At 40.4% G+C, this 13,829-nt stretch overlaps 1 protein-coding gene across 1 annotated transcript; it reads left to right on the top strand.

The window, feature by feature from the left end:
* Window positions 1–1,111: 1,111 nt before the first annotated feature.
* On the top strand, window positions 1,112–9,286 carry eral1 (Era-like 12S mitochondrial rRNA chaperone 1). Its single transcript, XM_085175574.1, has 11 exons — window positions 1,112–1,358; window positions 2,622–2,780; window positions 2,920–3,047; window positions 3,140–3,217; window positions 3,309–3,355; window positions 3,444–3,505; window positions 3,645–3,757; window positions 5,424–5,720; window positions 5,802–5,951; window positions 6,364–6,444; window positions 7,909–9,286. Exons 1-11 carry the CDS (start codon window positions 1,253–1,255, stop codon window positions 8,029–8,031), a joined length of 1,344 nt encoding a protein of 447 aa, XP_085031700.1. The 5' UTR covers window positions 1,112–1,252; the 3' UTR covers window positions 8,032–9,286.
* Window positions 9,287–13,829: the final 4,543 nt, after the last annotated feature.

The following is a 13,829-nucleotide window of genomic DNA, read 5'->3' as shown; positions in this document are numbered from 1 at the left end:
ATGGACTACAGGGAGACATCTGCTCTGCTTGGCTTTCCCTTGCATATTGAAAACAACGTATTACAGTAAACAATAACCACGCAAACTGCGTCCTTTTAGTCCGACTATTAACCTCATGCACTTTGTGGTTATCAGGCCATTATATCAGCTGATCCTCATGAATTAGTGCTTAAATCTTACGGGGAGGTGAGTGAGTTTGTCAGCATGCATGCTTTCTTCAGGTTAGTATGCTGCTTTAGGCGACCCATGCTCAATATATCCTCAACAACACTGTCAAAACTGTGCTTCAAGCACCCTTGGGGATCAGCTCTGTTGTGTGCACTCATGGGACAAGAGGGAAAGAAAATGTCTGAGCAGTGCAATCTGATTTGCGGTTGTGGGTGCAGCATTGTGCAGCTCACAAAGTAATCTAGAGAATATCACCTCTTGTAAAAGTCCCTTTGAAGTCTGTCATTCATTTCAAACTGCAGGTTGCTCATGTTGGCAGACGCGTTTGTGCATTGTGATGAGCTGATTTGGGATTGCCATCGGCTGATTTCAGCTTGTCTCTGTCCTTCCTGCTGTAGACAGGTGGTTCCTAAGCTGGGGCCTCAGGGGACTTCTGGGAGTTAAAGAGGGTTTGCTGCAAAATGACACACAACAGTTATATTATTTTGTTAGTTATGTAGAAGTAAGGCCTAGAGAACAGTTGTGCCCACTCAAATAATTTCCTCCATCACATAGTTCCTCCAAACTCAATGATCTCTCTTCTCATTCCTCAGCCTTTATTTGTTTGTTTCCTTGTTTCTCTTCTTATGCAATCATTTTCAGTCACTCAGACCATGAACTGTCATTTTCAATTTAGTCAGTGAAGAGTACGCAACTGGTACAATCTTTACTGAGTCATTAGGAGAGTAGTTGGATATTATGATGTAAATCTTGTCAAACAATAAATATTTTAGTTTTATTTGCCTTGAAAAAAATCATTTTAATCAGTGGGGTGTGATTAATTTGCTATCTGACTTTAACATTTCAGATGAATGCGAGTAGGATGGTCAGGGATGCAGTTGACCCTGCGGCCGCTAGGGGGCGGTGTAGCTTTCACAAGCACACTCATACAGACCCTCTCCAGAGCGGAAGATACCTCTCTTTGGTTAAAGCAACATGGTTTTACCTTACAGGCAATGTGAATGTAAACAAGCGACCCAGTACTTCGCAGACGAACAACGTCTTATTAGCTAAAACACAGCAGCTGTTGTTTTGTCAAAGTAAGATGGCTCTCAGAGTGTGTGGTCGCTTTTTCAGAGACTCGGCTGTCCTCTCCAGGCGGCTCGCCGTGTCTGCTCGACAGGAAAGTGCGTCATGGTTTCTGACAGCGGGTCAGTGGAGACATTATTTTTCTGCTTATCGTTTATTTTGTTCATTTTTGAAAGGAGAAATATTTGATGGTCCCTATGATGTTGATCCTGATTGGATTTTGCCAACAGAATACCAGAATTGGCAGGTCATCACTGATGCCCTTTGCTTTTTAGAGATGAGAGCAGATTCACCCTGACCATATGTGACAGAGTCTGGAGAAGCCGTGGAGAACGTTATGCTGCCTGTAACATCGTTCAGTATAACCGGTTTGGTACTGGGTCAGTGATGGTCTGGGGATCCATATTGATGGAGGGACACACAGACCTCTACAGGCTAGGCAACAGCACCATGATTGCCATTAGGTATCGGGATGAAATCCTCGGACATTGTCAGACCCTACTGCCATAGGGTCTACTCTACTCTCATGTAGTGAGAGTAGAGCAGTGAGTTTCTGGAAGATGATCCTGTTGATTTTGGTCCAGCTCAAGGAGGAACCCCCCCCCCCCCCTCCTCTTACTATTAAAGTTAAGCTGATTTTAAAAGTAGTTTAAATCATAAATTGATTGCATTTATATTTCCTAGATAAAGTGAATCATTTCTCTCCTGCACAGTGCTAACAGGAGCAGCCTGAGACTTTATACCTCAACTAAGGCTCAAAATTCTCTGCAAAAGTAACAACAAATTGCTTGTTAACACATTTCTCCATAAAAGTGCTTGTTATCCAAAACGACTTTCTACTCTCACTACATGAGAGTAGAGCAGTGAGTTTCTGGAAGATGATCCTGTTGATTTTGGTCCAGCTCAAGGAGGAACCCCCCCCCCCCCCCCCTCCTCTTACTATTAAAGTTAAGCTGATTTTAAAAGTAGTTTAAATCATAAATTGATTACATTTATATTTCCTAGATAAAGTGAATCATTTCTCTCCTGCACAGTGCTAACAGGAGCAGCCTGAGACTTTATACCTCAACTAAGGCTCAAAATTCTCTGCAAAAGTAACAACAAATTGCTTGTTAACACATTTCTCCATAAAAGTGCTTGTTATCCAAAACGACTTTCAAAAGCTGCAGTTTTGGGGGTAAGACAGCACAAAAATCTTGGAGTTATGTGATGATGTATGGTTTATTTTGTGAACCTTTTTTTTGGGGGGGGGGGGGGGGGGGTTGGACAAAGAAAATCTGAATGCCTCACTATTCTGTGTCATATTAACATCCCAGTAAGAATAATCTGAGTCAGCTTGCGGGCCTGCTGGCAGTGAAGTGATGGAGATTTTGATGTCTTTACAGGAAATGCTGCCTGCAGCCGTGGAGGGGGGAACGGATTTATCTTCACTCCTGCTTGTTTTATTACATCAGAGGCATTTCTCAGCAGACTGATGAAAGGCAAAGCAGCAGAGGCAGACGGCAACATTTATCGCCTTTCAGCCTCAGTTCCGCCAGACAGCGGTAACCAGACCACTGCCTCAGAGATTTACATCTCTAAATTTGCCTGATCATTCCAACTCAGCCTTTTCCCAAAAATTGCACATGTCATCCTTCTGTCATGTTTATGGTCTGTCTAATGTTTAGTGTTGTGTCTTTTTAGGTGAACAGTTGTCTCTGTTAATGAAACATCCAGATCAACCTGAAAACTCAAAGGTTTTGAAAGTGGCTATAATAGGTGCCCCAAATGCTGGGAAATCCACATTGTCCAATCAGCTCCTTGGCAGAAAGGTTTTTGTCTTTCTTTTTAAAAAATCTATCTTTACTCTGTAAAATATTTGTCTTATTACTCACCTTCTAAAATCTGTAATCTTGTCTTAAAGGTGTTTGCTGTGTCCAAGAAAGTACACACTACACGGTCACGTGCACTGGGCGTCCTAACAGAGGAAGACACACAGATAGTACGAACCTTTTCGCTTCCTTTCTGTTTTAATTCAGGAATGTTGCTCAGAAGTTATATGCCTTTGTCAATAAATTGTTTGTTTTTTGCAGATCTTGCTGGATACTCCTGGTCTTACTGCTCCATCAAAGGTCAAAAGGTGCTTTTCCCATTTAGATATTACTCAAGTCTGTCTCCCTCTGGTTTTATTCTGCTGTGTAATACATGAATAAATTCTGTCTTCAAAGACACCAGCTGGAGAAGTCTTTGCTTGTGGATCCCTGGAACACGGTCAAAGAAGCTGACCTAAGTATGATATATTCACTCTGGGTCATTTATTAACCGCAATTGAGCAGTCTCTATTTTTTTTATTATTATTCTTTGTGCTGATCTAATGTGAACAGTGGTGCGCAGTGCTCCCTTTTAAATGCTTATAATTACATTTCCAGTGGTAGTTATGGTGGATGTGGCAGACAAATGGATGTGCAGCAGGCTCGACTTTGAGGTGCTGAAATGCCTGGCCCAGCACCCGGATATTCCAGCAGTCCTAGTCCTGAATAAGGTACTTTTTGCTGGAGTAAAATGTTCATGTTTCGCATGATTCATAAAAGCAGAAACTACAAGGCAGGAAGAAATCTGATTGATAAATGCTTATGTAGTAATGTAGTCTAGCCTTTCTCTTGTATGAATGCCTCATATTGTAACTTCTTGACAAGTACTTAGTAATAACTGTAGTTATACCACCTCACCTGCTTGTTTATAACTATTTAAAACAAGCAGTATTTGCAGGGATAGTAGCAGTTAATGTACTGTATACTTCACAAGAAGTACTTTTTTGCCTATAACATCCTAATTCATTATTATTATTGAAGCTAAAAGCTAAAGCTGTCATCATTCAGTGTTTGTGTCACTGTCACCAAACCAAATAAAGAGCCCAAAATCAGTTCATCTCACAGTAGCTTCTAGTTTCAGAATCATGTCAGTGGCCTTCCATCCCAAACCCCACAGGATGATTTAAAAAAAGAAAATATGAGAATTTACAGCAGCAGGGAAAGGTCATTAAGTACAATGTTGCTGCCAATACGTGTTTATGTTACAGCTTTGTTCCTTTCATTAGGTTTGTCCACAGTAAGGAATAATATGGGATTCATTGCAGTGAATTCCACTGCAGTGATTGATTAATTCAAATCACTCGATAATAGAAAATCCTCAATGCAAAGTTTTTTGTTTGGTGCTTTGTGTAATCCACGACTCTGTAGCGCTCAGTTAGAGCAAAGAGGTGGAGCTGTTACGGAGACCGTGAGCACAGGTGGAGTGAAAGAAAAGGGTTTTCTAGTGTACAGAATAGCAGCGCTTGTTACTGTAATTGCCATAAAGTCCTTTACTGGGAAAAAGCTGGCTTGAGTCCTTAACCAAACCGCCTGTTCAACAAGCTCCAATGTGAAGAAAAGCGAGCTTTGTAGCTGCTCTCATCCACCGCTGATTGTTCTACACAGAGAATATCTGAAGTAAAGCTACTAGAAGTTAAAGTGTACATATGCAGGGGTGAGTCTAAAGGGGGGCATGGGGTGTACGAGACCATATTTATTTCAAGACTTTAGTAACACTGTTTTGCAGATTTAGTTTAGTTAATATAATATATAATATACGCACACACAAAAACAGATACCTCATCCAGGAGATAAAAAACTGTCAAATCTTTTTACCTCCTGCTTGTGTAAGTAAGCCTTCTAAGAAGAAAGAGTGAGCTTGCATCTATGCCTAATTTTATTTGACATTACTGTACTTATGATTATTTATTTTTGCATCTAAGATTGTTTTTAATATGGCAGGTAAATACATAAATGCTTTACTTTTTTATAGATACTGTATGCGAGTATTAAAACACTTCAGTCTAAAATAGAAACCAGTGAGCAGTTCATTTTAAAAGAGCTATGTTTTTCTCTTTTGAGTATTTATTATTGCTCAAAAGTATTTTTACCCAATTGCTCAATTAAACAATCAATAAAATGCTCTTTTACTGCAAGAATTAAAAGTTTTAATTGACTTTTCAAGTGTTGTCGGAGTTGGATGTAGGAACTACTACTTTCTTTCTACAGAGCTGCAACTGCCAAACAAAGCAAGTGTGCATGTGGCTGCCTTTACAGTTTCCATCACCGTGATGGTATAAAGAAAATAGTTCCTGCATGAAAAGGCGATAATGTTTGCATATTTTATTTTATTTTAAGGTGGACCTCATGAAGGCTAAAGATAGACTGCTGGATATCACGGCTCAGTTGACGTGTGGAGTGGTGAATGGACGCAAAATGCGCATCAGGCCAGTGATCAAGCCCCCGTGGGCAGAGAAAAGATCAGAAAGGGCTTCAGAGGACGAGGAAAACGCAGAACCCGAGGATGGGAGTGAGCCGACCTCTGCGCTGAGCAAAGAACAGCTGAAGACACTGAGAAACCAGCAGGGCTGGCCTCACTTCAAGGACGTGTTCATGCTGTCGTCAGTGGACAGAGAGGACGTGGACACTCTGAAGGTAAATGTTATATGACCACATCAAGATACACTGTAATGTTCATGTGGTATAACTGTGTTCTGTTTTTATCTGTTCTTAAAGAGCTACTTCATGGTTGCTGCCAAGCCAGGATCATGGCAATATCACAGTGAAGTCCTGACTGACCAAAGTCCAGAGGAGGTCTGCACTAACATCATCAGAGAGAAGCTTCTGGAGTATCTGCCCCAGGAAGTACCCTATTCAATGACACAGGTGACTAATGAACCAGTGAACTCTCTGAAGTCACATGTGACCGTAAGCTGACAGCAAAGTGCACTCGTCACATCTGGCTGCACTGATTAAAGCCTATTTAAAGAGCTTCATACTTGCCTCCATTCTACATGTTGACATGTGCTTGATGCAGCTGTTTGTTGCTGCTTCTGAAAATCCCAAGGGTCATTTTTGAATACATCATTATAAAATCTGTCATTACAGAATCACACAATCATGTCAAAGGCGTACTGTGGGCTTGATTAGTTATTAGCAGCTTTTGGAGTTATGCGACATGAGTTTCTCTCTGCACAGAATATATTATCTGCTCTTGCTTTGACTGCCATTTTTAAAAACTATATTTGCCTAATGTGTGAAGAATACATTTCTAAGATCAAAATGTCTCTATTTTTAGTCTGTTGAACTCTGGCAAGATGGAGAAGATGGAGAGCTGGATATTTCTGTGAAACTTTACACAAAGAAAGAAACCCACATGGTAAGCATTCTCACTCTTTATTGGGCTTTTATCACGTGCATCTGTGTTAGTGAAGTGCATACCAAATGAGACAGCCGTAAACGTGCTGTATGTCCATGTAGTTGTTTGAAATCACTCTTTTTTTTTATTCCCAGAGACATCTAGTGTAAAACTAGTACAGTATTTCATAAAAAGAACCTCACACCAACAATCAAACATGCTGGTGGTAGTGTGATGCGTCTGGGGCCACTTTTCTGCTTCAGCAGCTGGATAACTTGCCATAGTTCACCTCTAAATGTCTCAAAAAGCAAAAAACAAAATGAAGGTTTTGGAGTGGTTTAGTCAAAGTGTTGAATCCAGTTGACATGCTTTGAGGTTTCTTCCTGTTAGCAGAGTTTTTTCTTCCCACTTTCGCCACAGTGCTTGCTCATAGGGGCTCAAATGATTGTTGGGTTTTTCTCTGTATGTGTTATTGTAGGGTCTACCTTACAATATAAAGCACCTTGAGGCAACTGATGTTGGGATTTGGCGCTGTGTAAATAACTTTTAATTACTTCCGCATGCTTTAGCAAGAGTTGCATATTTTGAGTATTGATGGGAAGTCAATTCCTTGAAAGTACTTTTGTGTTCAGTGGTGTGACCACATCTACTGCAGTACCCATTCAATCACATCTGTTTTCTTAACACTTTATCCAATTTTGGGTCAAAGGGGTGACTGCAGTCGTGCTGCCCACTACTAGGATCAACTCTTTATTTCTACTTCTGTGTGTGGACATGTAATTTAATGATAGGCTGCCATTCTGAAGTGTCAGTGCATGCTGGGCTGAAAGAAGTGAAATCTTTACCTCTCTTACTGACACCTGTAGCCTCTCTGATGGCTTCTGGTATTTGTTTGCCCCGTACCTCCAAAAATTCTTTTTCCTTGTGTTTTTAACTCATAAATATTAGAGCAGCCTTTCTAAGCCATGCATTTTTAACGACAGAGAATATTTGAAGCTACGTCTGTTGTGCTGAAAATGTTTCAAGGTTGGTGACCTCCAAGAAGAGTTATGCAGATCATCGCTGTTCTTCACAGTTTGCATGTCACACAGGAATGATTCAAGAAATGTAGAGGTAGAACTCGAATGAGTAACTGACCAATAAACACTGAATTTAGTGTTTTTCCTGACTCAAAGCTACTTTTTACCCATGCATGCAACCATACATGGGTGGAACCAAAGACCAGAGATATAAAGGACACTGACTGATTTATAGAGGTTTTAATCAAATAAGGTAACGATATAAAGATATGAATAATCAGCATCTTGAATCACAAATGTTTAATCTTTGACAAGTTCATTTTCCTGCAGTTTTGATATGACGCTGAGGTTATGATCCTCGTCTAAACTTTTCCTGAAGGAAACTATTCTTCCCTAAATGAAATAAAACCTTTCATGTGCTCAGTGGTGCCTGATGCTGATGTTTCTGTTTCTATTGTGTGTGTAGAGGATGGTGATCGGCACAGCTGGACAGATGGTAGCACGGATCGCACAAGAAGCGAGCGAGGACCTGAGCAGAGTATACCTGAGGGAAGTCAGGTTGAAGCTCTCAGTCAAGCTGAAAAAGTGAAAATGGATGAAGGACTTGCAATAGGAAGAGAAAAGGACAGACCTCTCATCATGAGTTTGATATGGAGCTGTAACTTAACATATAAAATATTCTCAGACCCAGAACTCCTTTGACCTGACACCTCTCTGAAGAAGAGGAATTCTACTATAAATTGGGACTTTTGCAGCCTCCTTTCATCCCGTGCATTATTAAAGCTTTTACATAGAGATGTTACAGAATGCGGTGCATAGATTGATGTTGAAGTGCAAAGAGCACCTTGGTTTTTCTGCAAAAAAACAAAGTGTTGATTAAATGTAGCTTCCACAAGCCACAGAGCCCCCACCCGAATTATTATTATTTTTATTATTATTATTAAGCAGTGATATATTTTCAGTAACAAACATGACATAGACTCCCATCAAATGAGTGTTTTGACACAAGTTTGACAGTGTGCTCATGGCTGAGCAGGTTTGGCGAGCTGTGAAAAAGCCGATGGTTTATCTTTGGCTCTCAGAGCTTTTTACTTGGCGGGCGCCTCGTGCAAACACGGGCTGTAGATAAACTGAAGCGGGACCTGCGCAGTCATGTTCACTCAAATGTCCCTGATGTACCATCCAACCCTGTTCCCTCCACTCCCACATCACTTTAGCCTCCTCCACTGCCTTTGAAGTGTGGCCATCCATCCCTGCAACTATCACTTTTTTGTTCTGCTTCTTTCTTCCTTTTTCTCCCCCCACTCTCACCTCCCTTCTCTGCTTCCCACTTCTCCCTCCTTCTGCTTTTTTGGCTCTTATAAAGCCCAGCTTTGCCCCTGAGGGCTGAATTGTCTCCCTAATGGATGGCAAAATGGAGCACTAACCTGATGCTAAAATGGGTCAGATAATGGTGATTAGATTCATTCCTGCTGCCTGTGAGTTAACTTGACGGTTACTCTATTCGGGGCATCTTGATGAATAACCAGCTAGTGGCCTTAAGCAGGGGAGGGAGGGAGAGGCCTTGAATGTCTCTCAGAAGCTGTGTCAGCCCCTCAAGCTCCCCCTACTCTCAAAAACGGCTGCTTCCCAGTGATTAGACAAGCCCGTTGCGCAGCAGAGATCTCCACTTTGACAAGCCGACAGCAGTTGGGAAATATTTAAACCGATGCACGTCGGCCAGGGAAGGAAAGCAATCCCTCAAACGCAATCAGTTTAAAGTGCTGATATGCTGCACCGAGATGAACAAAAACAATGAGAAGCTTATTTAAGAACCATCTGCTTTATTTCATATGCACCTATTTTTTTTTTTTTTTTTAAAAAGGAAATACCCGCCAGGAGCTTGTGAGTGACACCTCCCGGTCTAGATGACATCGAGAGAAGGCTGTAGAACCCTTACCATTACTAAAACTCAGTAATGGTAACGGTTTGACAGCCTCCCTCAGAGTGTTCAGGCTCAGTTACAGTGTTGGTGTGCTGATAGCAGCGGAGGGGGAATGAAACCCTGGATAGTACATCATCTATACTGTAGTGTCTCTTTTATAAACTTACAGTATAAGATGATATCCTGTCCAGGGCACAAGACAGAACCGTGAGCAGGGAGTCCCTGTAGTTTGTAATCTGCAAGAACAAGGAGGATAACTGTTAGAGTAGAACAACCAATTAAAATGTTTGTAATATGAAATCTGTTTAGTATTTAAATTAAAAGAAAGGGATCCTGTCGCAGAGCCTCCAGGCCTCAGTTACCACATCTCTGTCACATACTCGCCTCTTTGCCTTCAGTGTGTGTCATCGTCTGGTCTCCTTACTGGTCCCTCTGTTGGGTTCCAGCACTTAAAGGCCCCACTCTGGCTCATTAACATACTGTGATGACATCTGGGGTGGACCAGACTGTACTTTTTTTTTTTTCTTATCTCTGTCCAACCTGATTGCCTCTGTCAAGTGATGGCCCACACCCTTTCTACACCCAGCTGGACTCAAAACACACACAAATGCTATTTTTCTTCTAAAAACATACAGTAGGGGAATAATGCATATATTCAAATGTTTGTTGAAGGAAAAAACAGATTATCATCTACAACAGCTTTTATGGCTAATTTTCTGCCAGATCTTCCACGTATTTCAAAAAATATTCCTTGAATATTTTTGATTTGTTATTCAGAATATATGTTATTCTTTCATTTGCCATTCATTGTCTTGTCCAATAGGATTAGGGATTTTATTGTCCCCAAATAATGCATTTAGGTTTTTGGTGTTTAAAGCAGTGGGTTCATTTTTCTTCACAGATACACATACAAAGGGCTGGATAAGCCACGCACAAAGGTTTGGGTCCAGGGGAATTTCTTTTAAAATAATTTTCACATGTTGCTCTGACCTCTTGCCAAATGTCCTGCACTGCAAAAGCAGTAGTCTTATTTAGTGCACATATCATTTGGCAGGAGCATATGTTCACTTTACCCAGGTATAGCGTGTCAGTCTGCGGTATGAACTCTGACACAAGTAGGCATCCAATCTTCTGCTGACATTTCAGTTTCAAAATGTTCTAGTGAGCAGATTCTAAAACAGTCTTTTTTCATCTTTATTTCACCGGGTGATTATGGTCGGCTAAAAAGATGAATATCATTAACAGTCACATGACAAAAAAGTGCACCCTCTTTCAGTTCTAGGATTTTACATCTATTACTTACCAGGTCTGAAAATTTGGTAAATACAACCTCAGTTGAACAGCATCTCATGGCATTATACCATGGCACTATTTGTTTATTAAAAACTAACCCAAAATATAGAAGAAGTGGGGATTTGTTTATGTACAGCTCTGTTTAGGTCCCACACCACCATTCAGTCAGGCTGAAGCCTGGACTTTGCATCACTTTGATTCTGTTATTTTCAGCCTTTCTATTGTAAATTTGCTGCTGTGCCACCTGCCTAAGCAATCAGATAGATGGCCCACATTTGCCTCTAGAATACTTTGGTATACAGAGTTTGTGGTGTTTTAATGGTTCAGTGACTGCATGGTGCCCAGGTGCAAAACAAGCCCAAATCATCACCCCTCCACCACCATGCTTGACGGCTGGTATGAAGTGTTTGTGATGATATGCTTGTTGTGCTTGGTTTTCTTCAAATGTGGTGCTGTGCATTATGGTTAAACATCTCTACTTTGGTCTCTTCTGTCCAAAGGACTTTGTTCAGGTGCAACTTAGCAAACCAAAGCCGTGCTGCCATGTTCTTTTAAGAAAGAAGAGGTTTTCTCCTGGCAAGCCCTGCAAACAGAGTTGGTATATGGTACTTTACATTGTCTGACCTTGTGGTGACCTTGCTGGGACATCCACACCTGTGAAAACTGCCTTTAATTTTTTTTCCACTTATGAATAATCTTTAGAATGATGGACTTCAAATTCTTTGGAAAGGTTTAAAAAAAGATTGATGAGCAGCAACAATTGCTTCTGTCGCGTTTTGTAATTCAGCCGAGGTTGAATCTGAGTCATTTTCAGATCTGCTAAAGACCACACCATTTGTTTTATTACGTCCAGATGTATAAAACTTTATGATGACTGTTTGAAAAACTGCTTTAAGATCTTCTAACTTGGATATCCCATGCTTTCGATTCAGTTCTTTGAAGGACATCATAACATCTTGACTCATTTTAAGTACTTTGGAAATGCTAAAGTTTAAATTTAGCAGCGTTTTTTCCTGTGGTAAGAAAATTGTTTACCCACTTTGAGACAAAGAGTCCTGGTTTTTAAAATATTTTCTGCCTTCACTGCATTTGCAGCGTTTTCACTGTGTCTAAATATGTGGGGAGAGGTAGTTTTTGACCTTAAGATTGCACATGAAATATAAAAAAATAAAGGTATAATAGACTTAAGCTGTGCAGCCCAGTCATACAATGATGGGTCTAGACATTTTTCACGCCCAGAATCAAAAGACAAGTGTAATTATATTCTAATATGATGAACTGCAACATTTCAAGAGTTAGGCTCCTTTTTCTTTCTCGCTAAGAAGTATAAACTTTAAATTATATGCTTCAGCAATTTAAGGACTTTTAGAAGAACTACATGTTTCTCATTTGCCCAAATGTTCCTCCATCTCACCAATGTTAATTGTTAGTTTTGACCTTTCTCTGTCACACATGGCTAATTGCAAGAATTCGAGCAGTCAGCCAATGCAAGGTAACTCCTGTCATTTATTTAAAAAAAAAAAAAAAGCAAAAAGCTTGGAACTTTATCTCGCCGCATGGTAATAAATCGAATGCTCGCCATCTCTACAATCCTCTGAATCTCATATACTTTGGATTTATGTGCAATGGTTTGGAATTTAATGCCACGATATGTCAGCTGATGTCATGTTATCTGACTTATTAAACGGGCTCTATTCCTCTTTCTCGCGCTTAGCTAGATTGCGGGATATGGAGAGCTGAGATGTAATTTTTTATTAGATATGCCACATACACGCCGAACATCAAATTCACAGTGTCAAATTATGGCTGGACTGTGATCGAGCGGGTTGCCAGCTGTGGTTTGTCTTTAATCCCTGACAGTTTGTCTGCATCCCTTCAAAACAGACTGTTTTTCAGGAGAAAATTAGTCTTCCTGGGGGGTTTAGCTGTCTCTTGCTCCTCGTGTAGAAACTCGTTGAATTCCAAGTTCAAAATTGGTGCAAAAGCTTGTTAAGCTGTAAATGACTCTGGTGGGAGTCATGTAGTGCAGGATGTACGCAGGAATACATAATGTACACCACATCCTTTTCAGGTGTAGGGACTCCTCAAGCAGCACTGATGAAAGCACTAGTTCCAAAACCAAGTTATTCATATAGAAAAACACTATTCACCCCCTATTTTAAGGTCAGGTTCATTTATCATAGCTCAATGTGTACCTACAGAGGGAATACCTAATATTTTGAACCAAATCTAATCATTCAGTTCAGTAACTACGTGCATGCTGTGTATGAACCGTGGGACCACGTTAAGTGGAACGTGACAGTTGCCATGGTAAAACACTCCCTAGTTAGGGTGTGGGATCTGGCGGGGGGTGTGAGAGGTGAGATAAAGATGGAGGTATTACTATCTGGGGTTTGCTTTGCCTTGAGCTCTTTATCTGCTTTAGAAATGCTTCTACTCCTTCTACAACTTTCCATTTGCATGCATAGATAAGCTTTTTTTTTTATTCCCCAGCACTCATTAGCACAACAGGGAAGGATGCCTTTATTGTGCCATAAATTTGGTTTTGAATCTTTACATGATGGGAATTTGGAAATAATAGAGAGATTTTCTGAAAGATTAACAGATTTATTTTTATTATGAACAGAAGGTAGTTCCATCAGAGATATGAAACATCTGGCCAGTGGTCACATTACTGAAGGTTTCTAAGTGAGACTCCAAACAGGGCTCTGTTTGGGTTTGACTCCTTATAAAAGGTTCTGAAGATTCTTGGCCTGTGATTAATGAGTGCGTGACATGCTGAAATATTCTGGCAAGTTTAGCATTTGTGTGTTCAGTTACATTAAAGCACCAGAAGGTGAGATGGGAGATTTATTTAAGTACTGGAGAACAATTTGGAGGAACTTCAGATTAAGGGTTTTGCATTAAGGTGCTTAAATCTAATGCACTGTTGGAGATTAGATCATTTCCCCAGCCACACTAGTTTTTGACTTCTTAGATTAAAGTTACAGAAGTGAATAAAAATGTCTGCTGCTGAGCTTTGATCGACTTTCTTCTTCCATTAATCGTTCTACAGTCCTTTTAATCCTACAGCCTGACCCATAGACTGGAAACCACAGAAGTGAAGTACCTGAATGTATATGATTGGTTGAACTAGCTCTATCTTGGCACTGTTGTAAATGGTCATTTGC

The sequence above is a fragment of the Neolamprologus multifasciatus genome, chromosome 10 (genome assembly GCF_963576455.1).
Source record: "Neolamprologus multifasciatus chromosome 10, fNeoMul1.2, whole genome shotgun sequence".
Classification (NCBI taxonomy): Eukaryota; Metazoa; Chordata; class Actinopteri; order Cichliformes; family Cichlidae; genus Neolamprologus; species Neolamprologus multifasciatus.
The sequence above is the reverse complement of the archived record's forward strand: the minus strand, read 5'-3'. Positions and strand labels throughout refer to the sequence as shown.

Bases quoted from the DNA above. Each gene is read 5' to 3' on its own strand.
- eral1 (XM_085175574.1), top strand. From the start codon at position 1,253: ATGGCTCTCAGAGTGTGTGGTCGCTTTTTCAGAGACTCGGCTGTCCTC. The intron at 3,218-3,308 runs GTACGAACCTTT...TGTTTTTTGCAG, and splicing joins CAGAGGAAGACACACAGATA to ATCTTGCTGGATACTCCTGG. The intron at 6,445-7,908 runs GTAAGCATTCTC...TTGTGTGTGTAG, and splicing joins CAAAGAAAGAAACCCACATG to AGGATGGTGATCGGCACAGC.